The sequence below is a fragment of the Tenrec ecaudatus genome, chromosome 18 (genome assembly GCF_050624435.1).
Source record: "Tenrec ecaudatus isolate mTenEca1 chromosome 18, mTenEca1.hap1, whole genome shotgun sequence".
Taxonomy (NCBI): Eukaryota; Metazoa; Chordata; class Mammalia; order Afrosoricida; family Tenrecidae; genus Tenrec; species Tenrec ecaudatus.
This window is the reverse complement of record NC_134547.1, coordinates 29,065,214-29,091,937: the sequence shown is the minus strand read 5'-3', so window position 1 is coordinate 29,091,937 and position 26,724 is coordinate 29,065,214. Positions and strand designations below refer to the sequence as shown.

The 26,724-nt window shown below is 47.5% G+C and overlaps 1 protein-coding gene and 1 pseudogene across 2 annotated transcripts in view; one reads left to right on the top strand and one right to left on the bottom strand.

Annotated features, from left to right (window-relative positions):
• Window positions 1–26,724, top strand: part of GPATCH1 (G-patch domain containing 1) — a 59,389-nt gene that overhangs the window by 20,275 nt on the left and 12,390 nt on the right. Inside the window, exons 4-18 of one of the 2 annotated variants that reach the window (XM_075536831.1) lie at window positions 85–245; window positions 877–974; window positions 1,636–1,694; window positions 2,043–2,285; window positions 3,652–3,799; window positions 4,166–4,245; window positions 7,360–7,564; window positions 9,063–9,359; window positions 10,274–10,452; window positions 10,690–10,817; window positions 11,689–11,825; window positions 12,152–12,321; window positions 18,109–18,325; window positions 20,558–20,665; window positions 24,460–24,557. In XM_075536831.1, coding sequence (XP_075392946.1) covers window positions 85–245; window positions 877–974; window positions 1,636–1,694; window positions 2,043–2,285; window positions 3,652–3,799; window positions 4,166–4,245; window positions 7,360–7,564; window positions 9,063–9,359; window positions 10,274–10,452; window positions 10,690–10,817; window positions 11,689–11,825; window positions 12,152–12,321; window positions 18,109–18,325; window positions 20,558–20,665; window positions 24,460–24,557 — 2,328 coding nt within the window. Of the gene's footprint in view, window positions 1–84; window positions 246–876; window positions 975–1,635; window positions 1,695–2,042; window positions 2,286–3,651; window positions 3,800–4,165; window positions 4,246–7,359; window positions 7,565–9,062; window positions 9,360–10,273; window positions 10,453–10,689; window positions 10,818–11,688; window positions 11,826–12,151; window positions 12,322–18,108; window positions 18,326–20,557; window positions 20,666–24,459; window positions 24,569–26,724 lie in introns of both variants that reach the window. The other variant, XM_075536832.1, reaches the window with a different exon arrangement.
• Window positions 23,287–23,530, bottom strand: LOC142432520 (putative protein BRICK1 pseudogene; annotated as a pseudogene).

Here is a 26,724-nt window from a genome sequence, read left to right as displayed (position 1 = left end):
TGTAACGTCTTTTTGAAAAAGGCAAGGAGCGTGATGTGATGGTGTTCCCAGGGGACTGTGAGGAAGTCTGGATTTTTTTTACAGGATCTCAGTGAATTTGGGATAGCACCCAAAGCGATTGTTACCACAGACGACTTTGCTTCCAAAACCAAAGACCGGATACGCGAGAAGGCCAGGCAGTTGGCAGCAGCCACGGCCCCGATTCCTGGAGCCACTCTGCTCGATGACCTCATAGCACCCGCAAAGTGAGAAGAATTCAATTCTGGCCTTTCTTTCTGTTCTGGGCCTCCATCCCGGCTCTGCGTGATTAGCTTTCTTAGGGGCCATCCGGTTAGAAGGAAGAGAACACTTCGTAGGCCGGCTTGAGTGGGTGAGGGGGCGCTGGCATGGGTGTTGGTCTGCGTGGTGGAACTCAAGTGCTCCTGTCACGGGCCATGCTGCTGGGGCTCAGAGAGGTGGCCCCCTTTCAGGAGCTGGGCATCTGTCTTGCTGCCTTCTCTCTCACAGCCTTGTGGACACTAGCTTACCTGGCTTATTCAACCTTCTTTCATTCTGCAAAGCAGCCAGTCTGTGCGTCAGTGTGTGGCCCGACGTGGCGGCTCTCCACACTCTTGGTGGCGGCTCTCCACACTCCACAGGCTTGAGAAACTGCCTGGAGTCTGTGTGTGCTCCATTCAAAAGGCGGGTGTCTGAGTGACGCCCCCTGGTTAGGTGTGCAGCCTTCAAGGCTGCAGTGGCAGAGTCTCTCGGTTCTGATAGGTGAGAGAGGGGTCTCAGTCAGGGCAGTTGTGTGAGCTGGGATTCAAGAGTTGGTCATGTCTTACTGTTCTCTAAGGTTGTACCAAGAAGTTCATTTTTAATGCTCTGCCATCCTAGATTGTCTGTTGGTTTTGAATTGCTGCGGAAAATGGGGTGGAAGGAAGGACAAGGAGTTGGCCCCCGAGTAAAGAGGAAACCACGCCAGCAGAAATCTGGTAAGTGTCATGGTGGGCACTCCTCCTGCAGGATACCTTGGAAGGGCCGCATGTGTCTAGACACCAAATTGCTGGGTCAGCAGGGGAGCCTGGCTTTCAAGGCTTTTTATCGGTAACTCACTGTCGCTTTCCAGGAGCTTCATGCTCTTGGAGTCGCATCAGCAGGCTCTCGAGTCCTCATCCCCCACCCCACCCCCACCCCTGTCAGCAGCACCGTCTTCTTTCATGTGTGCTGTGTCGGCAGGGTGCGAGAGCCATCGATTCCTGTGTATTTGTTGTCCTTGGTCTTTGAGGGCAGTGGTCCTTCCCTTCGGGCCTTCAGGGGGCTTGAGCAGTGAGAGGAGAGTAGACTGGCGGCCAATAGTCTGGAGTGATCCCCCTCCGACCCCAAAGCTGTCGCACCTTCGCCAAGTGCAGCGGGAGTGCCAGGAGGTTGAGTTGGAGCCTGGTGGTGGAATGGGCTACACATGGTCGGCAGTTAGAACCCTCTGGCTGCCCCGAGGGAGAAGGACGAGACCTTCGACTCCTCGAGAGTAACAGCCTTAGAAACTCACAAGGGCAGGTCTTTGTGTCAGAGTTAGCTCGTAGCAGGGAGTTTGGTTTGGTTTTTGGTCTCCATTTCAATCCCTTGTGACTAATGGGTTTGGAATGTCTCCCACAGATCCTGGAGTCAAAATCTATGGCTGTGCATTACCCCCAGGGCATTCGGAAGAATCTGAGGTACAGTGCAGCCTACCCACCTTCCATCTGGGCGCACTTGGTGTTGGAGGGATTGGGGGTTGGGAGCTGTTTTAGCAACCAGTCCCATCCCGTCCCAGTGACCCACTGCGCTCCCTCCCAGGCATGTGATGTGTGCACAGGAGGCCAGCACCGTACTGATCTGGAAGTGGGCCCGTGTGTGCATGTGGCATTTTCCCGGGGGCGTGCTTTAGTTCTCTGTGACAGTATAAGTGGAAGCCTGCTCGTTTTCCTGGATGTAATGAATCCCTGCATTTTAAATAGCAGCTCCCACGTTTGCTTTAGACCACACGTGACTCACCGTAGTCCTCCTTTCAACATTTGAAACAGGAGGAAGATGATGACTACCTGCCCGAAAATGCCACCTTTGCACCCAAAGACGTCACACCTGTGGATTTTACACCGAAAGATAACGTTCACGGACTGGCTTACAAAGGCCTGGATCCCCACCAGGCACTGTTTGGAGTTTCTGGAGAACATTTTAACCTTTTCAGTGCGGGATCTGAGAGGGCCAGCCATCTCTTGGGAGATGCTGGGCTGAGTAAAGGAAGAAAGTTGGGAATTTCTGGCCAGGTAAAGCTGTCGTTTTATAAAGGTGAAACTACTGCCAAATGCCTGTGCTCTCCTGACTGCGTGCTGGTGTTGGGCATCATTGTAGGGACCAAAACACAGGCTGGTCCTGTGCCACCCTCACGTGGTTATCCCCACGGGGCCACCCATCTTGTTGAGGGCCGCCTTCTTTTTTCATGACCGTGGACTTAACCTTCTTGACGACTGGCCTCTCCCAATAACATGTCCAGCCTCGCCCACCCTCACTTCCCAGGAGCATTCTGACTGCCCTTCCTCCATGGCAGACTTTGTTCTTTTGGTAGCCCCGGCACTGTCAGTGTTCCTTGCCCACTCTTCGTTCCTAGACCAAGTGGAGGCTGGGAGTGCTTTTATTATACAGCACGCACTTCCCAGCTTTCAGTGGTGTATGCCTGAGACCAGTGACATGCTGTCAGGTGACTGTCTGCCTCGACTTCTGCCTCGCACCCTCTCCTAGTGCTGCGTGCCCGATGCTGGGAGCACAGGTTTAGTGTTCGCTCATGAGCCTTGGAACGAGGGAGAGCTTTTGCTGATGCCACATCCCCTCCAATCCACCCAGAGGGTGTTTTGTTTGTTTTTCTTTGTTTTCATTTTATTGGGGCTCTTACAACTCTTGTTACAGACCATACATCGATTGTATTTGACAATTGTATTTGACATATTCGTACATATATTCCATTGTTCTTTTCTAGACATTTACTTTCCATTGAGCCCTTGGGATCAGCTCTTCCTTTTTTCTCTCTCCCCCGACCCACCCAACCCTCGTGACCTCCTGATAGATTGTAGATTGTTAATTATTTTCAATCTCACGCCAACTGCCATGTCCCTTCCCTCTGGTTTCTGTTGATCTTCCCCTGACTGGGGGTGTGTGGTTATGTGTTATTCATTGTTTTTCTGAAAGTGCATTTAGAAGATGGTAACTTTGTCATTTTGTTATTACCTCTTCTTTCCAGTATGTGTTTTTCCCCCCAACCCTTTTAACAAATGTAATTGGAGGCCATTCTCCATAGATCTAAAATTCTTACAGGGACCATCAGACGAGCAGTGGCCATCAGGCCTTGGCCGCAGCACCGGCCCGGGCAACGCTGAGACATAGATGAACTTTTCTGCGTCGCTCCTTCCAGAGGCCGCCTGTCTGCTGCCCCTGCATTCATACACTGCTTACGTGGACACCCCACTCTTCTTCCTGTGCTGAGACCTGAGCCTGCCACCGGGCTGGAGGCCAGCTCCAGGGCTGGGCGTGGGGCATGCCGTGTAGTCGTTACTTTCTAAGAGACTTGAGCGTTTATCTGTGGCTCCTCTCGTGGTTGCTTCAGGGTCATTGCTCTGTGTGACACCTTGTTTTCTGAAGGCTTTTGGTGTCGGGGCCCTGGAAGAGGAAGATGACGATATCTATGCCACAGAAACCCTGTCCAAGTACGACACGGTCCTGAAGGACGAGGAGCCCGGAGATGGGCTCTATGGCTGGACAGCGCCCAAGCAATACAAAAGCCAGAAAGGTAATCCTGCACCCGTAGAACCCGGGCAGGGTTTCTGAAGGTTGCTCCACCCACAGGGCTCCTGACGTCATAGCCATGGTGATCCCTGTATATTCTGTACCTGCCCTTTGCCCACATAGAGTATACTTTTTATTGCCTTAGCTTAAGACAACTGAAAGTACTAGTTCTCAGATCAGTGAGGACAGCCTAATGAGCCCTGAGGGTGGGTCCCTGAGTCATTGAGGGGTGGGGCCTCCCCTTCTGCGCTTTCTCAGTGATGTCATGCTGGTACACAGGACTTAGGCTCTGGGAGATAAGCCTTCGATGTGTTCTGCCTTCCTCTAATCTGCTCTGCCTGGAGAATTAATCAGTGTTATCCTTTTGTAGAATCAGAGAGAGACCTTCGATACATTGGAAAAATCGTGGATGGATTTTCCTTGTCATCTAAATCTTTATCTTCTAAGAAAGTAAGAAAACCTTTTATTTCCTTCCCCCCTTTTTCCTTGAGTGGTTTAGTGCTTCACATGTTTGCTGCTATACCATCCATGTTATTATAGAAAGTACACCAAGCAACAGCCTAATGACTGGTCCGGGCCCAGGAAAACACTGTTGACCTTAGCCAGGTCAGTAGGCAGCCACTTCGCAGCCAAACCCCAAACTGCTCATCTTTTATATCCCAACATCAAGTGAGCCCTTATTTTAGCAAGCAAAACACACATTAGAAACCAGTATAAAAATGAAATGGCTATAGTTCTCGGGGCAGTGGCAATTTAAGAAAGGTGTAAAAAGTTGACAGCTCGCAGGCTGGTGTGGCTCCCGGGCTGTGGAGAGCCCTGGGAGCCGCACGTTCCAGGTCACTTTGAGGTCATCAGATTTGCTTACGGCCGTGTGTGCAAACCTCTTGCGCCGAATGGCGTCAGCCTGGCAGGTGCTCCTCCTGGAGTGTGCAGGCTCCCGGCACAGCTGCCACACCTGTGTCTTCTGGAGTCACCTTCCCCTCGTTGACATGCCTTTTGCAAACCATCCTCCACTTGAATCAACTTTCTGCATTGTGTTCGTGAAGCACCTCTAAGGGGAGGCTCGTTACTCGGGTGCCGGGGAGCCCAGAAAAGGACATGTTCCAGGGCTTTGTTTTATTTAGTTGTGTTTTAATGCATGTGGTAGGGACAGCCTCTCTTGATGCTTAAGTGCATTGGCCCGAGCACCAGGCTGCCTGGGCCTCCAGCTTGCTCCCCAAGGGTGACCTGGCCATGCTCCCGCCCCTCACTGGGATCAGCTTCCTCGTCTGTGAACTGGGAATATGAAAGGTACCCACTTGGAATAGTGTGGGAAGACTCAATAATGAAATAATTAAAATAATTAGAGCAGCATCAGGAGCGTAGTAAAAGTGGCTGTAATTACTAGAAAGCTAAACACCGTGCAAGGATAGCGTGGGTTTTGTGACATTGTGGAGTGGGAGCGTGGTTTGTAAGAGCTTCAGAGCGCTCATTGACTCTGGGGCTTAGGGATACAGGGACCACATCCTGTTTGTCCAGTACCCCCAGCCTGCGAGGGTGGGAGGGTCTCAGGGCAGCGAGGGCATCGGTGTGTATAACTGCTGTTGACTTGGCTCTGCCTTACTCTGAACCATGCAGAACTTAATGAAATGCTACCTGGTCCTACACTTCCCCATGGGGGGTTCTGGATCAGACGTGGGATCCATAAGGTTCTCACTGGGCGATTTTAGGAAGTAGATCACTAGGGCTTTCTTCCCAAGTCCATTTTAGTGAGGAAGTGCTGCTGAAACATGTTTATCATCATCCAACCTCTCCCTGCCATCTAATCGATTCTGACTCACAGCGAACCTGTGGGACAGGGTACAACTGCCTCTGTGGATTTCCAAGGCTGTTCCTCATTACAAGAGCAGACAGCCTGAGGAGTGGTTGGTGAACTCAAACTGCTGAGCCTGGGTAGTATTCCAGCACTTAGTTTGCTGCACCACCAAGGCCCTTTGTTCATCACCATAGCAGCCTGCCAGCCTTAGATGCTGTAGATGAAGCAATAGTCCTGGGGCTTGGGGAGGCGCCTCCCTGGCTCAGTATGAGTGGTTCGCAGGAGGGCTGTGCCCAGCTGGCCTTTCCAGTTCAGGCTGAGCTGCTGGCTCACACAGCAAAGCAGCACAGTGGGTCAGCATGGGGGCTGGCGGTGGGTCTGATCGAACACTCAAGAAGACTTGCGTGCACACCCTCTCCTGCGGTGCTCCTCTGGGGCTTTCCGTCTTGGTAACATGAGCATTTGCTGGCCGACATGGGGCTCCAGGTGTTTCAAAGAAGGTGGTCAGTCAGGCTAGGAAGAGTTAGGCAGAAGAGAGACAATAATTATTTTTAGTGAAAGGAAATATAGAGGATCTGGACGCTGGGGGTATCTGTGCCCCCGCACCCCTTTCTGTGCCCAGGTAGGGACAAGCTGAGTTGATCCAGTGTCTCAGTGGTAACAATACTGTTCTGTTCATGGGCCTTCCCAAGTACCAGGTCCTCAGCCCAGGTTACACATCACAACCACCAGGGCCCTGGAGAAGTTTCATCAGCCTGGGCATCTAGGGGAGGGGACTCAGCACCTAGACTCCTTGCTGAGTCTAGGGAACAGCCGGGTCTGAGAGCCACAGCCTGGGGGCCTCAGGGCCTCGCTGGTTCCCGAGTCCTGGGAGTGAGGCAAACAGGAATCCGGACTCTCCATCAGAAGGGTTTGCAGGGCAGGGGCAGGGAGGACCACTCTAGTCCCTGATGAGGTCTTTCCACAGTAATTAAAAATAACAAATACTTCTTTTTAAAAAATTTTTTGCAAATACTTCTTTTAAAACCTAATTTGTTCTGCCATCATGAATGCCTGTCAGTACTGAAAATACTTGAATTTCCCAAGTATATTTCAAGTTCAGTTCAGTCTGCATTTAGAAATGAATTATCTTGGGTCAGGTGTTGGGGCCGAGAGAAGTTAATCACCAAAGGACAAATACTGCATAACTTCCTTTATATAAAATGACAAGAAAAAAAGCAAATGTATAGAGAACAAATGCTATTAGTGGTTACCAGGGACAGGTGGGAGGAGGAAAGGGAGGGGCTCTATAACACTGTCAGTGTGGGGTTACACAGCCAATGACTGTGTGTCTGCAAAAAGTTGCATTGGCAAAGATTGTGTAATAGGTAAATGAGGATAAGTCAGAAAGGGTTGCTGTAAAATCGTAAACACCTTTATTAAACAAAAAGGCCCGAATCTGAAGCGATTATTTCCCAGCCCATCCCTCCTCCGGGTCTGTGCATTTCTGGAGGTGGTACTTCCTCCGCCCTAACCACCCCCGCACCCCCATCCCACCCCTACCTCACCTGAAGGAGCCTGCTCTTCCCCTTCCGCCATGTCCGAATGGCATTTAGGCATGCTTGAGGGGCTCATTGTGTTCCCACACACGTCGTCTGCAGGGACAAGATGAGGGCTGGAGGGTGGATGGGGCATGCTTTCCCAACAATGCTTTTGTAGGACAGCTCCTCCTTTCCTCAGAGAACAAACATGACCTTCCTTACCCTGTCTTTTCTGTTTGTTTTCTGAAGATTTATCCACCCCCTGAGCTGCCAAGAGACTACCGGCCTGTGCATTACTTCAGACCCGAGGTGTCTGCAACCTCAGAAAACTCCCGCTTGCGGCAAGTGCTATCAGAGTCCTCTGGGCAGGCTGTGTGTAGCCCAGGAGCACAGAGTAGACACCAACTGAATGCCACCAAGCGAGGGCACTTGCTAGGCGAGACACCTATTCAAGGTATGAGCCTTGGGGAAAAGCCAAATCAGTTCTTCAAAGTGAATTCATGTTAACAAAATCAAAATGGGAAGTTGGTGTGTTCCCCTTGACATTTTTAACAGAATAATCCTAAATTATGGGCATGAAATTGTCCGGGGGAGTAGGGCACACATGTGCGTGCATGCATGTGGACACCTGTTCTTTCGTCCCACCTGTGACATTTTCCCTCTGTCTGTGGTTAAGACCAGGGACCTTTGTACCCTCACTTTCGATGCTTTCTTTCCCTCCATGGAGAAAGGTGCCAGAGGACTTCTGGGAGCCAAAAAGAAGAAGCAATGTGACAGAGCCCCTGTCGGGTCTGGCATGAAACCCCCTATGAGGGGGTGGACCTGAGGGGCTCATGCTGTGCCTGCCCCTTGGGATCCTAGGAAATATGTCAAATACAAAGTCACACACAGAACGCCGGGCTCCCCACTCCCTCGCCTAGATTGGCTCAATCACCGAGGTCTTCCTACCTCAGTGATTGACTGCTTGGCGGACCCCATGCACTTCTCTGCCTTTCCCTGGCTTCCCCTCCTCCTCCTCTCAACAACCATGGCAGCAGCCTCCTTGCCCTATGCAGTCCACTCCCGTGACAGCAGCCAGGTGGAGCCTGTTATGTTGCGCCCCTCTGCAGGCCCTCCACTACCTCTCACACCTGAAGTTATATCCCCAGGCCAGCACTTGCCTGCCCTCAACCCACAGCTTGTGCCACTTGCTTCCATACCCCGAGGCCAGCCTCGAAGTCCACCTTTCTGCCCCCAAGCCTGCCAAGGATGATCCCGTCCCAGAGCCTGATGTTTGCTATGGCTTTGCTTCTTTCCCCACTTTTATGTGAATCCCCTTTCATGACTCAGGTTTTATCTCGAAACTCACCTCTTAATTGAGACCTCCCAAGCCTTTCTGGACCACTTATAAACTGGTTATTTCTTGCTTCATGCCCCCCGCCTCCCCACCCAGCTAGTCACCCTTAATCGCCTTGCCGTTTTCCCAGCCCTCCCCTCAGAGCATTCTTCCAGTGTTGACTTTCTGCTTCTTCCATGTCCAACGGCCCTCACCTGCCTCATCTCCAGTCCCAGGCCTGGTACCTGGGCAGGCTGGGTGCGCAGGTCTTCGACATGAACCCATGCTCAATGGTGGGCACTGCTGTGAGCCTGGCATGTGCCTGCAAGGCTGTGGGGCCCTGGCTACTGCAGCCTGCAGATCTGGCCTTCCTCACTCTAGCGCTGTAAATACTCAAGACTTAACCTCCATTTTCACTAGCTGGAAGATGGGCGTCTCATGGTTTCTTGGCTCTTGTTCACAGGGATAGTGTGAAGACAAATACAACATGAATCCAATACTAAATGTGAAAATATTCACCTCCAATGATATAAACGTGTCATCATGAAAGTGCACAGAAAGAGCAATGCAATTACCTTAGGATGCTTTGCATCTGTGTTTGCATGATTTGCATTTATTTTCTCTTGCTTCGATGTAGGTTCACCGACATCGGTTTTAGAATTCCTGTCCCCAAAAGATAAAGAAAGGATCAAAGAAATGAAGCAGGCAACTGATCTACAAGTGGCTCAGCTCAAGGCCCGGAGCCTGGCCCAGAATGTTCCAAGTGGCAGGCCCCAGTCTTCCTCCTCAGACGGCGGGCACTGCTCATGGCACGTGACACCGAGTGACAGGACAGCCACCACAAGAGCCAGCAACTTCAAACCTTTCGCCAAAGATCCAGAAAAGCAAAAACGCTATGAAGCTTTCTTAGCAAATATGCAGCAGGGTCACCACGGTGGGTGCTAGCCTGGGCTCGCCTGTGCCTGGGGTGGGGGCGCATGGAGGACGGCCTTCTTGTTCTCACAGCAGCTTCCCATTTCAGTTACGGTCTTCCGCACTGTCGGCGCCTTCGCTCTGTGCTCTGCGCATGGCGTGGAGCCCCGAGGGGCTGCCTCTTGGCTTTGGTTGACCAGTTAATCACAGTTCTCCCCTCTCAGGCCTTTGCTTTGGCCCAGGCTCACACTGAGTCAAGCCCATTGACTCCTTGCAAATGGGTGTCTTCCGCACCACGGCCACAGCGTCCTCTCAACTTTCTTCTTCCAGCCCTAACCCCGAGCTCTGACTGACTCCTCAGGGTGGTTGGCCAGCGGAGCTGGATCAGTAGTGAGGGGAAGCTCCCTTGGGGGTCTGTGATGCTGACTTGGCCCAGAAGAGAGGAGGCAGTGTTCTTTTAGTGGTCCTGGCAGCGGGTATCAGGTAGCCAGTGACATTGTTTTTCAAAAACAGGTCTCTGGAGAGCGGGGCACTGGATGGACTGTGTCTTAGCTCAGTGCTGAGAAATAGCCTCCGTGTTGGTGAAGTTAAAGAACAAGAGCGGCAAAAAAGAGATTGAGAGAAAAGTCAAGAGATAAGAGTTTCTCTGCCAAAACCTACTATAGTTGGGAGTGGTAACAAGTTGCCTGCTTAAGAAACTTAAGGAAATCCCCTAAAGGGTTTTCTCTGTTAAAGAGGACCATTGCTTTAAAGGGGAGACCAATGTTAACCCACCGAGCACTCGGCCCCACCCTGAGGTGTCCTTAAAGACAAGTCTGGGCAGCTGTCAGTGACAGGATTCATGTTTCCTGAGGCCAAAGGCATCCTCCGGAGGGGCTCCTTTAAACCTCTTGTTTTTCCTGGGAGTGAAGCAGTTTCTCATTCTGTGTACCGCAGATGCCCTGGAAAGATGTCTGGACTCTGGCATGACCGAGTGGGAGCGGGGCCGCGAGCGTGAGGAGTTTGCGCGCGCCTCCCTGCTCTACGTGTCCTCCCACTCGACCCTGTCCTCCAGGTTCACGCACGCCAAGGACGAAGATGACTCGGAACAAGTCGAAGTCCCCCGAGACCAAGAGGTCTGTGGCCGTCCTCTCATCCCTCCCACCTCCTCCATAGCCAAGTGCTCCACGGAAATCTCGCAAATGGCTTAGACTAAGAAACAGTTGTGTGACTCAGAGTCCAGCATCTACCCAGCACTCTGCCGAAAGAGCATTAGTGCAGGAACGCACTTGTCATTGGGGGAGATGCTGTGAGGACTGTAGAGTGGCAGAGCGGTCATCCAGGTGCTGAGCCACATGAATGTGTTTCCTCAGAATGACACCAGCGACAAGCAGTCGGCTGTGAAGATGAAGAAGTTCGGGAAGCTCACCCGAGACACCTTTGAATGGCACCCGGACAAGCTCCTGTGCAAGAGGTTTAACGTCCCTGACCCTTACCCCAAGTAAGTGGGGAGCCCGCCTTGGCAGAGGCAGCTCAGCGGCGCCCCCCGGGTTCATTACTCATGCAAGCGCGCGCTTTCTAGAGCAGTGCTTCTCCGCCTTCCTCGTGCCCCGACCCTTTCAGACAGTTCCTCATGTGGTGGGGACCCCAACCATAGCGTTCTCTTCATTGCTGCTTCGTCACTGTCATTTTGCTACTGTCATCAATCAGGCGACCCCTGTGAAAGGGCTGATTGACCCCAAAAGGGGTCACGACCCACAGGTTGAGAACCGCTGTTCTAGATGAACTTGTGAGTTTGGAGTTAACTTTAACTTGTACTCCTTTGCTGTTAGCAAACCAAACCAAACACCCCAACCTAGATATTGAAGCATGGCAGTGAAGAATTTATAACAGTTGCTTTTAGGAACCAGTCTGTCTCATTCATTGGTTTTCCTACCAACCATGATGCTCTTCTCCAGGATCTGGGCCTTCCTGAGACTATGTCCACAGGAAGTCTCAGGACCCTCTTAAGGTGCAGCCTGGCTGTTGTACTTCTTCCCATGTAGATTCGCTCATTCTCTGACAGTCCGTGCTGTATTCCGTGTTCTCTGCCAGCATCGTAATTCAAAGCATTGCTTCGTCGCCGGCTGTTCTTACTCGTTGCCCAGCGTTTGTGTGCATAGGAGGCCACTGAAAAATCCTGTGGCTTGGTTGAGTACCCCTGAGTCCTTAGAGTGGTGAGCTTTGCTTTGGCATTTCCTCTGAACAACGTTGGGGACCTTTTCAGCCAATTAGAAGAGCTGGTAAAAACTTGAGATGGAAAACTTTATAGGAAGTGGATTTTATCCTAGCAGTTGTCATTAAAATGACATCTTTGTTTTTCCAACCCCTAGTTCAACCTTAGTTGGATTACCTCGAGTGAAACGTGACAAGTACTCCGTCTTCAACTTCCTGACACTCCCAGAAGCAGCCTCCTCGCCAGCAACCCCAACATCAAGCAGAAAAATACAACAGCACCAAGACCCCAACAGTAAGTTGGGGCTCTCTCAGGGCTACACCTCAGCCTTAGCCTGGCAGGAAAGTGGAAGCGGAGGATTGTCTGGTTTCAAGTATATGCATCGTGAAACCCGCCTCCATTAGGAGACTGCCTCATATTCTGCAGCTGGCTCATGCTGTGATGGCCCATGTGTGCACTCTTTGAAACGGGGCTCTCTCTTAGCTTTCCCACATCCCAGCCCCGTGCCCAGTGCCTGACCCGGAGTAGGCGCGGGTATCCTCGACTGCAGCAGAGCAGTGGTAAAGAACTTGCCTTTTGTGCTACCGTTTTCTCGGCTCATTCTGACACTTACCTTGCAGAATCACGAAAACCTTCCAGATGGGATACGTCTAACCAAGAGAAGAAAGAAGATTCCAGCAGTGCACTTTCAAGTGTTGCTGGATCAGCTGTTGGCACCCCCAAACAAGAGCCCAGTCCCTTAGTAAACAAAGACAGAGAGCCTGTACCAGAACCCCTGTCGGAGCAGAAGGTACTGGGCTTGCAGGTTCTCTTTGCCAGACTGACTCTGACTGTTGTGAAAGCCCCGAGAGGAAGGAAGTTAGGGTTCATTGACCAGATCGTCTTCATTGTTTGACAACTCAACAGAAGACAGAGTGAACACGAGGGAGCGTAGCAGAGTTCCAGTAAGATTTCACAGATGAAAAGAGGCAGTGGTGGATTTGGCCCGAGCCCTGTAGCTTGTGCTATTGTCCCAGACTGCCATTCTTCGCCACAGTCACATAAAGGGAAGTCACAGCTTCGCTCTTGAGTAACTTTCCCTTCGCATCAGTGTATTTATAGTGGAAAGTGGAAGTTTCCAAATTATAAGTGTTCTCTTGTGGAAAATGTAGAGAAAATGATCCATTTAAAAAGTGCTACTTTACACTTTAGTTATTAATAAAAGTAGAGTGTAATTTAAAAATTGGTTTTTGTTTCTGTCAGTAGCCTCATTGAAAATGTTCCTTTTTAAAATTTTACTTTCTTTTAAAATTAACCTATTTGAAATTAACTTTTTAAATGTACAGTTCTGTGAATTTTAACACACTTATAGATACGTTTAATCACCACCTTAATCAGAAATGCAGAATAATCCCTTCATCTCCCAAATCTCTCAGCTTGGCCCCTTCAGACTAGTGGAATGTTATATAAGAGAATTATACACGCTGCAGTCTTTTGAGATTGGTCTCCCTCACTCAGCATCGTGCCTTTGAGATTCATTAGTAGTATTGTGTTTATCAATAGTTGTTCCTTTTGTTTGTTTTTTCTCCCCTACTGAATGGAGTCAATCTCATCGCACAGCCACCCAGGACAGGTCCAAAGCTGTAATTCATTGCAGGAGCAGTCTCATCCCCAGGATCCCTTCTTCTATCCCCCTGCTTTCCTAGCAGGGTAAATGCTGCCTTTTCAAATCTCAAGTGACAGAGTATTCTAACGTGGGGTGAGTTCAGTTCCAGACCTGAGGGCTAAGGCCATAGTCTTGGGGTCCTGACCCACCAGTCTCTTGTCTGTGACTCTGAGTTCCATTCTGTCAAGGGCCTTGGAATAGGATCCTTTTCAGAGCTGTTGTTAATAGAAGCTGGGCACCACTTGGCATTTCGAATCTCAGGGTAATGTCTTCATTGGATTTTGCTACTTTTTTTAGAAAATGGTGTAAAACTGCATTTGAGAATCCTCGTCCTGTGTTGTGGCCATCAGAAGACCTTCTAAATTTCTCAAACATTATGTTGACATTGTATTTGCATGGGAAAAAATCTTGAATTTTGCTTTTTTACTTATGAGCCATGTGACTAGGAAAGTTTCTACCCTTTTTTGGATTATTTGATTTCTTTCTGGAAAATTCTCTTGAGTTAGTACAACTGGATATACACAGATGTGAATTCTATACTTTCTGGTACAATTTAGGTAGAAGGTGAACAGGTGAAAGATCTCAAGAAATCCAGCCCTTGTGTGTTTGATGTGTGCTGTTATTTCATTCCAATGCAGTTTCTGCTGTATTCTGAGAAAGAAAAACCAAACAAAAGGTTAGCTCTGTAGCTACCAAGAAGTGACTATCTTACATAGTTACGATAATCCTGCCTCTACTTTTACTACTATGAACCTCATTGAAGGCCAGACAGGTTTGTGAACATGGCTTATTGGCCAACCGTCACTCACTTCATGCTTCACTCATATGATATCAGTATCCGCTTTGCCAGGGAGACATCAGGCTTGTGACTTTTCTTTCTTTTTGTGTGTATGTAGTGTTGTTTTTATTATTTTTAAAAATCATTTTATTGGAGGCTCGTACAACTCTTATCACAATCCATACATGCATCAATTGTGTAAAGGACATTTGTACATTCGTTGCTCTCATTATTCTCAAAACATTTTCTCTACACTTAAGCCCCTGGCATCCACTCCTTATTTTTTCCCCTCCCTCCCCGCTGCCACCTCCCTTATGAACCCTTGATAATTTATAAATGATTATTTTGTGATCTCTTATACTGTCCGACATCTCCTTTCACCCACTTTTCTCTTGTCTCTCCCCCAGGGAGGAGGTTGTATGTAGATCCCTGTAATCGGTTCCCCCTTTCTACCCCACCCTTCCTCCACCCTCCCGGTGTTGTCACTCTTAGCACTGGTCCTGAAGGGATCATCTGTCCTGGAGTCCCTGTGTTTCCAGTTCTTATCTGTACCAGTGTATATCCTCTGGTCTAACTGGATTTGTAAGGTAGAATTGGATTCATTATAGTGGTGGGGGAAGGAAGCATTTAGGAACTAGAGGAAAGTTGTATGCTTCATTGTTACTACATCACACCCTGACTGCCTCATCTCTTCCCTGCAACCCTTCCATAAGGGGATGTCCAGTTGCCTACAGATGGGCTTTGGGTCCCCACTCCACACTCCTCCTTATTCACAACGATAGGATTTTTTTATTCTTTTATGCCTGATACCTGATCCCTTCGACACCTCGTGATCTCACAGGCTGGTGTGCTTCTTCCTTGGGGGCTTTGTTGCTTCTGAGCTAGATGGCCACTTGTTTACCTTCAAGCCTTTAAGACCCCAGATGCTATATCTATTGATAGCCAGGCTCCATCAGCTTTCTTCACCACATTTGCTTATGTACCCGCTTTGTCTTCAGCAATTGTGTCGGGAAGGTGAGCATCGTGGAATGCCAGTTTAACAGAACAAAGTATTCTTACATTGAGGGAGCACTTGAGTGGAGGCCCAATATCCATCTGCTACCTTAATACTAAACCTATAAATATATGCACATAGATCTATTTCCCCATCATCATATTTAACTATCTTTAATCTTTATATATGTACATGCCTTTATTTAGACCTCTATAAATGCCCTTTGCCTCCTAGCTCTTTCCTCTATTTCCTTTTACTTTCCTCTTGTCCCACTATCATGTTCAGCCTTCATTTGAGTTTCAGTAATTCTTCTTAGTTACATTACCCTTGATCATGCCCTACCAGGCCTTCTATACCTTCCTCACCACTGATTTGAATCACTTGTTGTTCCCTTGTCCCTGGGTTTGTTAACACCACTACCTTTCCCCCCACTTCCCTCTCTCCCATGTTCCCTCGAAACTTTTGGTCCCATTGTTTTCTCCTCCAGATAGTTCATCCAGCATATTTTATTTAGACAGACTTGTGGAGATAATAACATGCACAAAACAAGACAGAGCAAAACTAAGCAACAATATACAACAAAAAGTCAATGAAAAAAAACAAAACACAACAAGAAAGAAAAGCTTGTAGTTAGTTCAAGGACTGTTTGTTGGCTTTTAGGAGTGTTTTCAGTCGAGTCTGATGGGGTGCCAAGCTCTGGCCCCAAAGTCTGTTTTTGGTATTCCCTGGGGACTTTGTTGCTCTGTTCCCCTTGTTGTTCTGTTGCACGTCCTTAGTGTTTTGCCTCGGTGTGGTGGGATCAGATCAGGTGCAATTCCTATACTCTGTCTCCAGTGTTGTCCCCTGTAGGGCTATGGGTCAGTGAGGGATGTTGTGTCTCATAGTGGGGCCGGCCATGTGGTCTTCTCTGTGAATTGGCTGCTCTGAGCGGGAATATCGTCCTCAAGGCTTGGTGGGCCAGGATGTGCTCCACTCCCTCCTTCTCCTTTCATTTGCTCCCGTGTGCTCTGATCAGACATATTCCTCTCCCTGAGCTACAGCTTCAGTGCTGTCCTCTGAAGTAAATTCTTCTGGGGGGAGGGGCAGGTGTCTATGTGGTTGGGATTGGGGCCGGCCCTGCCTTGTGAATTTTCTTGGAAATTGTTGCCAGCATGTCAATGCTTCATCTGGAGTGCCTCTTTCCTGCGTTTTGTATACGTGTGTATGCATATGTGTGTAATGTGTATGTGCATGCGCGCACACACACACACACAGAGTTTTAATTTTGAAGCAATTTAAAATTGCAGTAGAGTTCGAGAATTTTCTTCCCCCTGAACCACCTGAGCGTAAGCTACTGCCTTTTTCCGCCTTCGTTGAACATGTCCTTCTTAGCCTTTGAGCACTTTCTTGCCTTCTGGGTCCAGAAAGATGTTCTAGGCGTATCCTTTCCCGGCCAGCTCCCATTCTGGAATCCACGCCTTATTCAAGGCGCCCTGGGTTTTTTTATTGGGGAATGGTATTTAGAAAACAAGAGCTAGGCACTTTCCTGACTTTTGTGTAGTCTTTACAAATTCTATTATCTGGTGCTCCCTCCCCTTATGTGGGTCTTGGTTTCTCTGTGGCAGTGGTTGGAGGTGGGTGTGAGAGGGGCCAGAGCAATGGAGGGATGTGGGTGTGGAATTGAGGCTCTTCCCCCTTGGTGTGAGCCAGCAGTGTGTCTCTGGCAGAATTTCTGGAGTTCTGCATTGGTGAAATGGAGGAATTGAGGTGGCTTCTGATGTTGGTTGGTCACCCCTGGTCACATTTAGCACATTCGATTACTTTCAGGGTCCTGTCCAGTCATGGGCTGTTTGAGGCTGAGAACGTGTTCTTCATATCTGTACTTCCTGTGTGTTGACTTGAGTTTATACAGTTTCTGCCTCTCTCTTTACTTGTTGTTTTTACTTTTATTCGCTTTTTTAAAACTTAATTTGTTCCATACACAAAAGCCTATGCAAAAGCCGTAGGTTTTTGCATCTTGAGTTTCTTCTGGGATATCTTCGCCTGTGCAACTTCCTCCTCTGGATTGGGAGCGGTTTGTTCCTCTTCATTGTGGCTCCTGTGTGGCTCGATCCGACCCTGAGCTCCGTAAGTCCAGCGGTGCACCTTGGGGGCTTTGCTCACCTGCATGAGCTCAATGACTAGAGAACCCGTAAGTTCAACATCACTCTCGACATTTTTCAGCAAGTGCAGCAAGAGTTCCGTGTGTCCAGCCCCACAGTGTGGCCCTGGCACACCTACCCACTTCACCACCATAACGTCAGAGCAGCACACACTGCTTTTGCCAAAGGGCATCTTTCAGCTACTTGGTGGCTTTTTGGATAGGGGTACCCTTGATGGCCTGGGCAGTGTCACTTAAACTGGGCCTGAAGATTAGAATCTCTTGATGTGCATGATTTTGTGGGGTTTTCTGGGTCAAGTGAGCAGTGATCAGTTTGGTAGATCACCTCAGGCTGCTACAGGAAGAACTACTGTCTCTTTACTTTGATGGTCCAAATGCCCATAACCTGGGCTTTCCTTTGGAAAGGCCCTGTGTGATTCCAAAGGGAAATGCCTTGTTGCTGCCTTCTGGAGCGGGTCCCCCCTTTCTCTTCTGCATTTTTCCGAGGGTAGACCAGGTGTTAGAAGCAAGGCCAGCTCTCGGCCGTTGAAGTCCTAGGGATTTCACACATTAGGCGGCCCTGGGTCAGAACTGACTGGACAGCAGTTGGGTGTGTCACGGTTGCTGGGATGGGCACCATCACTTTCATATGAGTTCCTCAAAGGCTTGGAGTTAGCTGGTAATACTGGGAACACAGGCAGTGTATGCTTTTGAGAGCCTTGTTCACTCCTGCATAGAGGCCCAATACACTGTGCTCATCCCAGCTACCTTTTCTCTAGGGTGGCCTTGTGCATGTCCAACACAAGAGTACTCTCTCTTCCAGCTGTGTCTACTGATTGGAGCAGTTACTAGTTGTTGACTCAGACACACCACCCAAAAATGCTGGGTTTACATGACTGTTGGAGGTTTGCTTAGGCAGGTGTGGGTCTGAATGCCCTTCCCCTGGGCTGAAACATACGTCGTATATGTGCATACATGTGTGAGATCCTCCCACTCCTGCTACTGCTTGCCTGATTTCTCTTTCATGCTTGGTTACCACAGATGGTAAGCAAAGATGCTGACTTGCAGACCGAGGGAGAAGCCAGCCGCCCATCCATGGACTTATTCAAGGCCATCTTTGCCAGCTCCTCAGATGAGAAGTCCTCGTCATCGGAAGATGAGCAGGATGACAGTGAGGATGAGCAGCCGGGGGCCGGGGAGGCCGACCACAAGCATCCCGCAGAGACGGGTTTGGCGACGACATCCTCAGTGGCACTCGGTAGGATGGAGTGTACGACTGGGAATCTGAAGACAAGGGATGATGGCTTTAGAAAAGCTGCTTCTCTGCTTAGCATTTTAATAAATATTTTAAAGGTAGAATTTGATCCATTATTTGCTTAATTTTAAAAAATCATTTTATTAGGGGCTCATATGATTCTTATCATAATCCATACATATATCAGTTGTGTAAAGCACATTTGTACATTGATTACCACCATCATTCTCAAAATATTTGCACTCCACTTAAGCCCCTGGCATCAGTTCCTCATTTTACCCCTCCCTCCCCGCTACCCTTCCCTCATGAACCCTAGATAATTTATAAATTATTACTTTGTTATATTTTGCACTGTCCAACATCTCCCTTCACCCACTTTTCTGTTGTCTGTCTCCCAGGGAGGAGGTTATATGTAGATCCTTGTAGTCGGTTCTCCCGTTCCACCCCTACCTCCCTTCACCCTCCCGGTATCGTCACTCTCACCACTGGTCCTGAAGGGATCATCCTCCCTGGACTCCCTGTGTTTCCAGTTCCTATCTGTACCAGTGTACATCCTCCAGTCCAGCCAGATTTGTAAGGCAGAACTAGAATTATGATAGAGCGTAGGGGAGGAAGCATCCAGGAACCAGAAGGAAGCTGTATGCTTCATCGTTGCTACACTGCACCCCAACTGGCTTGTCTTCTCCCTTTAACCCTTCCGTAAGGGGATGTCCAACTGCCTACAGATGGGCTTCGGGTTTCCACTCCGCACTCCCTCTCATTCACAATAATAGGAATTTTTGTTCTGATGATGCCTGATACCTGATCCTTTCGGCACTCGTGATGGCGTAGGCTGGTATGCCTCTTCCATGTGGGCTTTGTTGCTTCTGAGCTAGATGGCCACTTGTTTACCTTCAAGCCTTTAAGACCCTAGACGCTATATCTTTTGATAACCGGGCACCATCAGCTTTCTTCACTACATTTGCTTATGTACCCGCTTTGTCTTCAGAGATTGTGTCGGGAAGGTGAGCATCGTGGAATGCCAGTTTAATAGAACAAAGTGTTCTTGCTTTGAGGGAGTACTTGAGTGGAGGCCCAATGTCCATCTGCTGCCTTAATACTAAACCTATAAATATATGCACACAGATCTATTTCCCCATCCTCATATATAAATAAACTTACATATGTACATGCCTTTATTTAGACCTCTAGAAATGCCCTTTGCCTCCTAGCTCTTTCCTCTATTTCCTTTGACTTTACTCCTGTCCCACTATCATGCTCAGTCCCCACCAGGGTTTCAGTTATTCCTCTTGGTTACATTATCCTTGATCATGCCCAACTAGGCCTCCCATACCCTCTTTACCACCGATTTGAATCACTTGTTGTTCCCTTGTCCCTGGGTTTGTTAACACCACTTCCTTTCCCCCCACCTTCCCCTCTCCCATGTCCCCCCCGGAACTGTCAGTCCCGTTGTTTTCTTCTCCAGCTTGTTCATCCAGCCTGTCTTATTTAGACAGACCTGCGGAGATAATGACAAGCACAAAAACCAGACAGAGCAAAACCAAGCAACAATATACAACAAAACAACAACAACATACCAATGGAAAAAAACAAAGCACAACAACAAGAAGAAAAGCTTGTAGTTAGTTCAAGGACTGTTTGTTGGCAACTTTCCTTTTTTATATATTTTCTATACTGTTGAAAAACAGTAACATGAGAAGTTTTGAACGCAATCTTTGCTTTTGGTTGACATTATTGTCCCTGCTTTTCTGAGATGGTTTTCTTACCTGCCTATCTATTGGCTTAGCAGTTTTTTTCGTTTCTTGTCCTCCCACATGGAGGACATGTTTCTGCCCTTTGGGTTTCACGTGATCTGGGGTGTGTATGTCCTCTTGGCATTCACTCACTGTCATCCAGTTGAATCAACTCACAGCAACCCTATATAGGTTCATATGAGTGACTGGTGGGTTTGAACTGCTGACTTGTTTGTTTGCAGCCCAATGGATAACCCCACCAGGACTACTGGTGAGCTCTCTGGCTCCTTATGAATTCTAGCCCTGGATGTGCTTAGTTGTGTGTGTCTGTGTGTGCTTCACTACTCCAGCTCTGTTAACTCCCTTGGTCTAAGCATCTGGCACAAGTTAGTGAAGTTTTGGTGATCAAAAGCACATGTTATCTGATAGCAGTTATGTTAATTAAAAACTAGAACACATTATATTAGGCTAATAGATGACATGGATATCTGCTGTTTTTCAGCCAGCGAGCCAGCACCTCAGGTGCCTGCCCCTGCCTTCCCGATTCAGAAGCTGCACATCGATGAAGGAGAAGAGTTTGGCCCCCGGCTGCCTCCCGTCTTTTGTCCTAGTGAGTCCAGCGCTTCTGGGTTCTTCTCTGCGTGTTATGAAACCCATCCCCCACAGCCTGCAGGAGCCCCCTGTTTCTGCTTTCTCTGTTCTCAGCCATATTTGGAATCTGCTGCCTCCACCTAGCGCCTAAATGGAAACTGTTGCCTTAGCCACGGCAGAGCGCTTTTAGGGTGTTCAGCACCCTAAATTATCATAGACTTTTCAGTTGCAGAAAGTAAAAATCTAGAAGAGAAAGATGTGAGGGTGAGGTGGCAGAATGAAGAATTTTCCAAGAGTCTTTGGCTAACATACCAAATAAACTATAACTGCAGATCTTTCAGAAGTAAATGCAGTGCAGCTCACCCACCCCTGTGGCCGTTGCCCTCTTCCATCTAGGGCCATGTGAAATTGTCACCTCATTTAAGACGGTTGACTGGTTTATGCTCTCAGATGCCCAGATGAGCGAATATCCAATGATGGGATCCAGATGTAAACGTGATACCTGATTCTCTCATCCGCTTTGTAGTTTCCTGTAGCACCTACATATAAATATTGGCTTGGCCAAAAAGAAACAATAAACTTTCAGACATTTGTAATTTTAATTGACTTATACATTAAGACAGGTGAACAGAGGGGTCAGAAGCGTGACGTTCGAGAATGTAGTTAATGTGTTTCTCATTCGCTTTAGCTGTTCAGATCGCGGTTCCAAGGAGGGTAGCAGCACTTGAAAACAAAATGGCTTATGCTCCTTTCCCAGGCGGCCCTCGGCGCCCCTTCCATAGTTAGACATTGTGTTTGGTCTATGAGTGGTTGAGAGAAATGGTTTTTTCAAAAATTGGCAGTAACAAAGGTTAAGGAGAGGTAATGAAGAGGAGGTGACGTCAAGGGTTCAAGAAGAAAGATAGTGTTTTGAAATGATGGTGGCATCTGTACAAGTGTGTGTCATACAATTAATTTATGCATGGCTGTAGTTTCTGCAAGAGCCCCCAATAAAATGATTTTTTAAAGGTTGAGGAGATCAATTTTTGAAAATATGATCAAATATAGGAGTAGGAAGTTCCAAATACCATTGACCTCATTTGGAAAGTACCTCTCTCTCCAAAGCATCTTAGGTTATAAGAACACTGCTTTGAGCCGTGTCCTCTTTTGCTGGTGTGGTTACCTGGAAATGAAAACATTTGGGTTTGAATTTGGAAGTGGAGAATATAGCCACAAGCAACTTGTTTAGCCATTTTTAAAAACAATTTTATTGGCGTCTAATTCACATATATAATTCAGGAGTTTAATCATATTAAGAAGAGTTGTACAATCATCACCACAATCAATTTTAGGGCATTTTCTTCTTTCTTATGCTCCCCTTTCTTGCAGCTCCCCGTCTACCCCCAACCTCTCCTGCCATACCCCTTAAGCAACTATTTATTTAGTTACTGTCTAGATTTATCCACCCTGAATTTCAGGAGCAATGCTGGTTACATGGTTACGTGCCCAGGAGCAGAGTGGTTACGTGTTGGGTGGTTCGAAACCACCAGCCTCTCCTTGTAAGAAAGATGGGGCTGTCTTCTCCTGGAAACAATTACAGTCTCAGAAACACACAAGGGCAGTTCTACCGTGTCCTGAAGGGTTGCTATGAGTCAGCATTGACTAGATGGCAGTGAATGATCTGGATTTCATATACTAAAAAACACCACCAACAACCAAAAAACCCACCCCAAACACCAACAATAACAAAGAAAGAAAAACCTCAATTAAAAAGAGAGGTTTAGCCATTTAAACCAAAATCATTTTATTGGGGGCTCGTACAACTCTTATCACAGTCCATACATACATCCGTTGTGTCAAGCACATTTGTACATTTGTTGCCATCATCATTCTCACAACATTTGCTTTCTACTTGAGCCCTTGATATCAGCTCCTCATTTTTCCCCCTTCTTGCCCTCTCCCCTCTCCCTCATGAACCCTTGATAATTTATAAATTATTATTATTTTGTTATGTCTTACACTGTCCGATGTCTCCCTTCACCCACTTTTCTGTTGTCTGTCCCCCAGGGAGGGGGTTATATATAGATCCTTGTATAGCCATTTTATTTATTTTATTTTTTGAAGGTTGAGGAGTTTATTAGGAAATATGAGAGGCAAAGATACCCCAGGTGACTCTGAAAATGCCCCTCCAAGCAAAGTGGGGGGCCTGGCCCTGATCTCCCCTAAAGGATAAAAAGCAAGTGAGTTAGCAGCAGCATCCTCTGGCATGAGTGTCTCAGCCAGGTCTCATCCCACTCCCTACCAAAGGTGTGTCTGAAGACACACTGCAAAGGCATGGCGAGCTTTAAAGAATGGCTGAGAGGGAGAGAGTTGGTGGGGAGCGTACAGAGTCCCGGGCTGTTAGCTGTGAGTGCTCCCAGATGTTGAAGTGTAGTTTTATAAAAGGTCACTGAAAAGGGAAAGTGTCTAATGTCTCCAAGAGTCCCCCTGGACTTCTCCCCAAATGCCACGTCATACCCTCAGTTGTACATGGCAGAGGCCAAAGGCCACACTTTTGAGAAGTGACATGTGACACTAAGCCCTGCTGTTCTGTAAGGAGAGAAGGAGCTGAAGGCCGCTGGACCCTCCCCCATGGGCCTGGGTGTGCCAAGCAACTCCCCATTAGCCTCGGGCACAGCCCTCGGTGAGGGGCTCACCCTTTTTCACCCGAGCTTCCATGTACTCCATTCTCCGTTCAGGGCTGCCAATTTCTCATTTAGCGTGGCGAGTCTTGAACACCAAGACATATCAAACGAGTTGAGAAAGTCGGGATTTTCTTGATGCTGCTGGTGAGGACCTTAATGTACTCGCGGTTCACCCAGTCCTGGTGAATCTCCCGCTGCGCCAGGTCCTCTTGTCCTGCCATGGCAGCCGTGTAAGCAGCCATTTGTAATGACTGCACACATTGTGTTTATTTTGGTGAAAGTTAGCTTTTAAGTGTTTCTATTTCTAGGATCACTTTTCATAAAATGTGCTTCGTAAAGAGGATGATGTAGACGAAGTCATGTTTATCTACCAGCTTTGGGGTGGTGGGTTTTTCTTTCTCTTTTTTTAATGCCCCGCCCCCTCCCGCGGTGGTGGGTTTTTCATAGCTTTGCCTCATATGTGCTCCACTAGATTCATGGACATATTTGCAGCATATGTAAGTACTTACATGCTCCCATCGTTATATATAGGGTGTAGTCTCGTGTGCTTTCCCTCTCCTGGTCAGCTTCTGTGTTTACCCACTGGCAGATCATTGGGGTAACTGTAATGCTGAGAATGTGGTAGTTCCTTTCTTTGTTGTCTTTAGCTCCTGTGCGCTTCCCAGTGTCTTGATACCTTTGTGCCCAATGGATATTGCCTTTCCCTTCACCCAGGTTACTAAGTGTCCATTCCCTAGTCAGGCATGAGGCTCTGCTGATTCCCATTTTGCAGATAGGGGGATTGAGGCTTGGGCAGGTTGAATAACATGCTAACTGTCACAGACCTGGTCCATCTCTTAGGTTACCTGAGGTTGTCACATTCCAGGGCTTGTAGGAATTCTGGTCTGATTTCATCTGACATCATTTGGCAGGCAGCTGGTTGATGACATCTGTCCCATGTAGAGGTTTTATGCCGCTTTCTCATTAGAGAGCTGCAGTGTCTCCCAGCGAGGTTGAAGCACTTTAGAGGGTAGGGGTCTTGCCTCCTTGTGTCACCATGCCATCTAGATCAGACCTCTAACTTTTTAATCTAGTCACTTAGTGGTGTTTGTTTTCCAGAATTAGCCTACATTTCCCTTCACTCATGTGCTTATTACATTTTTTGCTTCAGATGCTCGGCAGGAACTTGAAGTTCCTCAAAAGGAGAAACATAAAAAGAACAAAGAAAAACACAAGCTTAAGAAAGAGCACAGACGGAAGAAAGAGAAGGTCAGTGACTTGTGAGTGTCCTAAGGCTGGTGTCTGAGATCCATGTCCATCCTTTGTCTTCCAGATGAGCCCCCAGGATTGACAGGCAGGAAGGGAGATCTTGGAAGCCAGAAGGGTGTGTGCACAGATCTGCCTGCACATTCAAGGAAACATTTATAGCCAGTGTAAAACTTGAGTTCAGAAATTTCCCTTTTGTTTCAGAGTAGAAATTTTAATTTTTCCGCTCTTTTTGTTGTTTTAAAAAATATTTTCTCGAAATTAAAAAAAAAAATTTCTCGAATGACCACATTTCCTGATCTGATAGAGACTGGTAGTCTCTCCCAGACTGTGACCCTTAGGGCCTCCTCAAACCTGGACGTGAACCCCTTCTGGGCATCACCTTTCAGCCAAACAGACCAAGGAAGTCAAGTGATGAATATATTCCTCAGAACCATTAACAATGAGACCAAAAGAGTTGCATTTGCCCCAAACAAAGCTCAGAAGTCAGGAATGGACAGGAAATGAGGATATTGATGTAGGGAGCTCAGAAAGAGCGTGAAAAAATGCTGTTTCACTGAAGGAAGTGCAACTGAAGTTACAAAAGAAAACGTGCACAAGTTATTGACTGGAAAACTAATTTGCTCTGGAAACTTGTACCAAACTGCAATAAATTCAAAAAAAGTAAACATTATGAAATTAAAAAGGGGTGTGAAGACATAGTGAAAAAGGACATTTAAGTATCCCAGAGTAATGATCAAGTTTACACATAATTAATAAAGCTATTTATTGACCAATCAAGTACCTAACTTTATTCTTTGAGGAACTCGAAGAAGATGAATCATCTAAACCTGGCTAGTAGAATGAAGGCGATAATAAAAGATTAGAGGTGAGAGAAAGGAAATAAAACAGAACAACAGAATTAACGAAACCAGATGTTGGTTCTTTGAAAAGGTCAATAAAATGATGAAACCATTAGCTACACAGGCGCCTTGGAGGCAGTGTTGGGTACGTCCTGAACTGTTAGCTGCAAGGTTAGTGGTTCAAACCTACGAGTGGCTTCACGGAGAGAGGTGGCTATCTGCTCCCATGAAGACGTACAGCCTTGGACACGAGGTAGGGCCACTGTAAGTCAGGATCGACCTAGGGAAATGTTTTCGTTTTTAGAAAAAATTGTAACTAGACTAAGAAAGAGCGAAGGCACAAATAACTAAAATGAGAAATGAAAAGTGGACTGTTTACTACCAACCCTATAAACAGTTTTATCCCAGGAAACTGATAGCCAAAATGAACGGACAGATTCGTAAAAACATGATTTACCTAAAGGGACCCAAGAAGAAATACAAGGGAACTTCAGCAATTCTGTTGTCTTTTGGTTTCATTTCCTGCAAGGCTTCTGAGGTCCTTTCATATAAATCTCAACAGACTTTCATATAAATCTCAACAGACTTTCATATAAATCTCAACAGAAGAGATTGAGTCAATAATTAAAACCTCTCACCAGAGAATTATACAAAACCACATGGCTTCACTGGTGAATCTACCAAATCTTTAAAGGAAAATGAACACTATTGCTGTAATACTCTGTGAGGGAAGAAATGGAAGATAAAGGAACACATCCCAACTGTCATTCTTTGAAGGTAGCATTGTCTTGATACAAAAGCACCACAGGAAAGGTACTGACCAGTGTCCCTTATTGATGTCAATATTAGAGCTACAAAAATCGTCAGCAAAACACACTGGCAAGCAGAGTACAGCAGCAGAGTAAAGAGATGACACACGGTGTCCAGGTGCGGTTTAGCTCAGGACTGCAAGGGTGAGGAACATCAACCCGAATGTACCACAGTCAGAGACCAGAGGGAGAAAAAGCAATGCACGGTTACCTAAGTGGGTGTTGAAAAAGCATCTGACACACTTTTGTTATAGAACACTCAGAAAACTAGTCACAGGGGACATTCCTCAGCATGCTCAGAAGACATTTAGAAAGAATCCCAGCGAATGTCGTGCTCAGTGGTGCCCAGCTGGAAGCTTTTCACTTCAAGACCGGGAACACGAAAGAGTGCTGTTTTCCCAGCTGCCGTTCAGCGTTGTACTGGACGTTCTAGCCAAAACATGTGAGAAGAAACCAAGGCATGTTATTGAAAAGGCAGAAGGAAAACTATTCACACATGACACAGTCCCATATATGTAT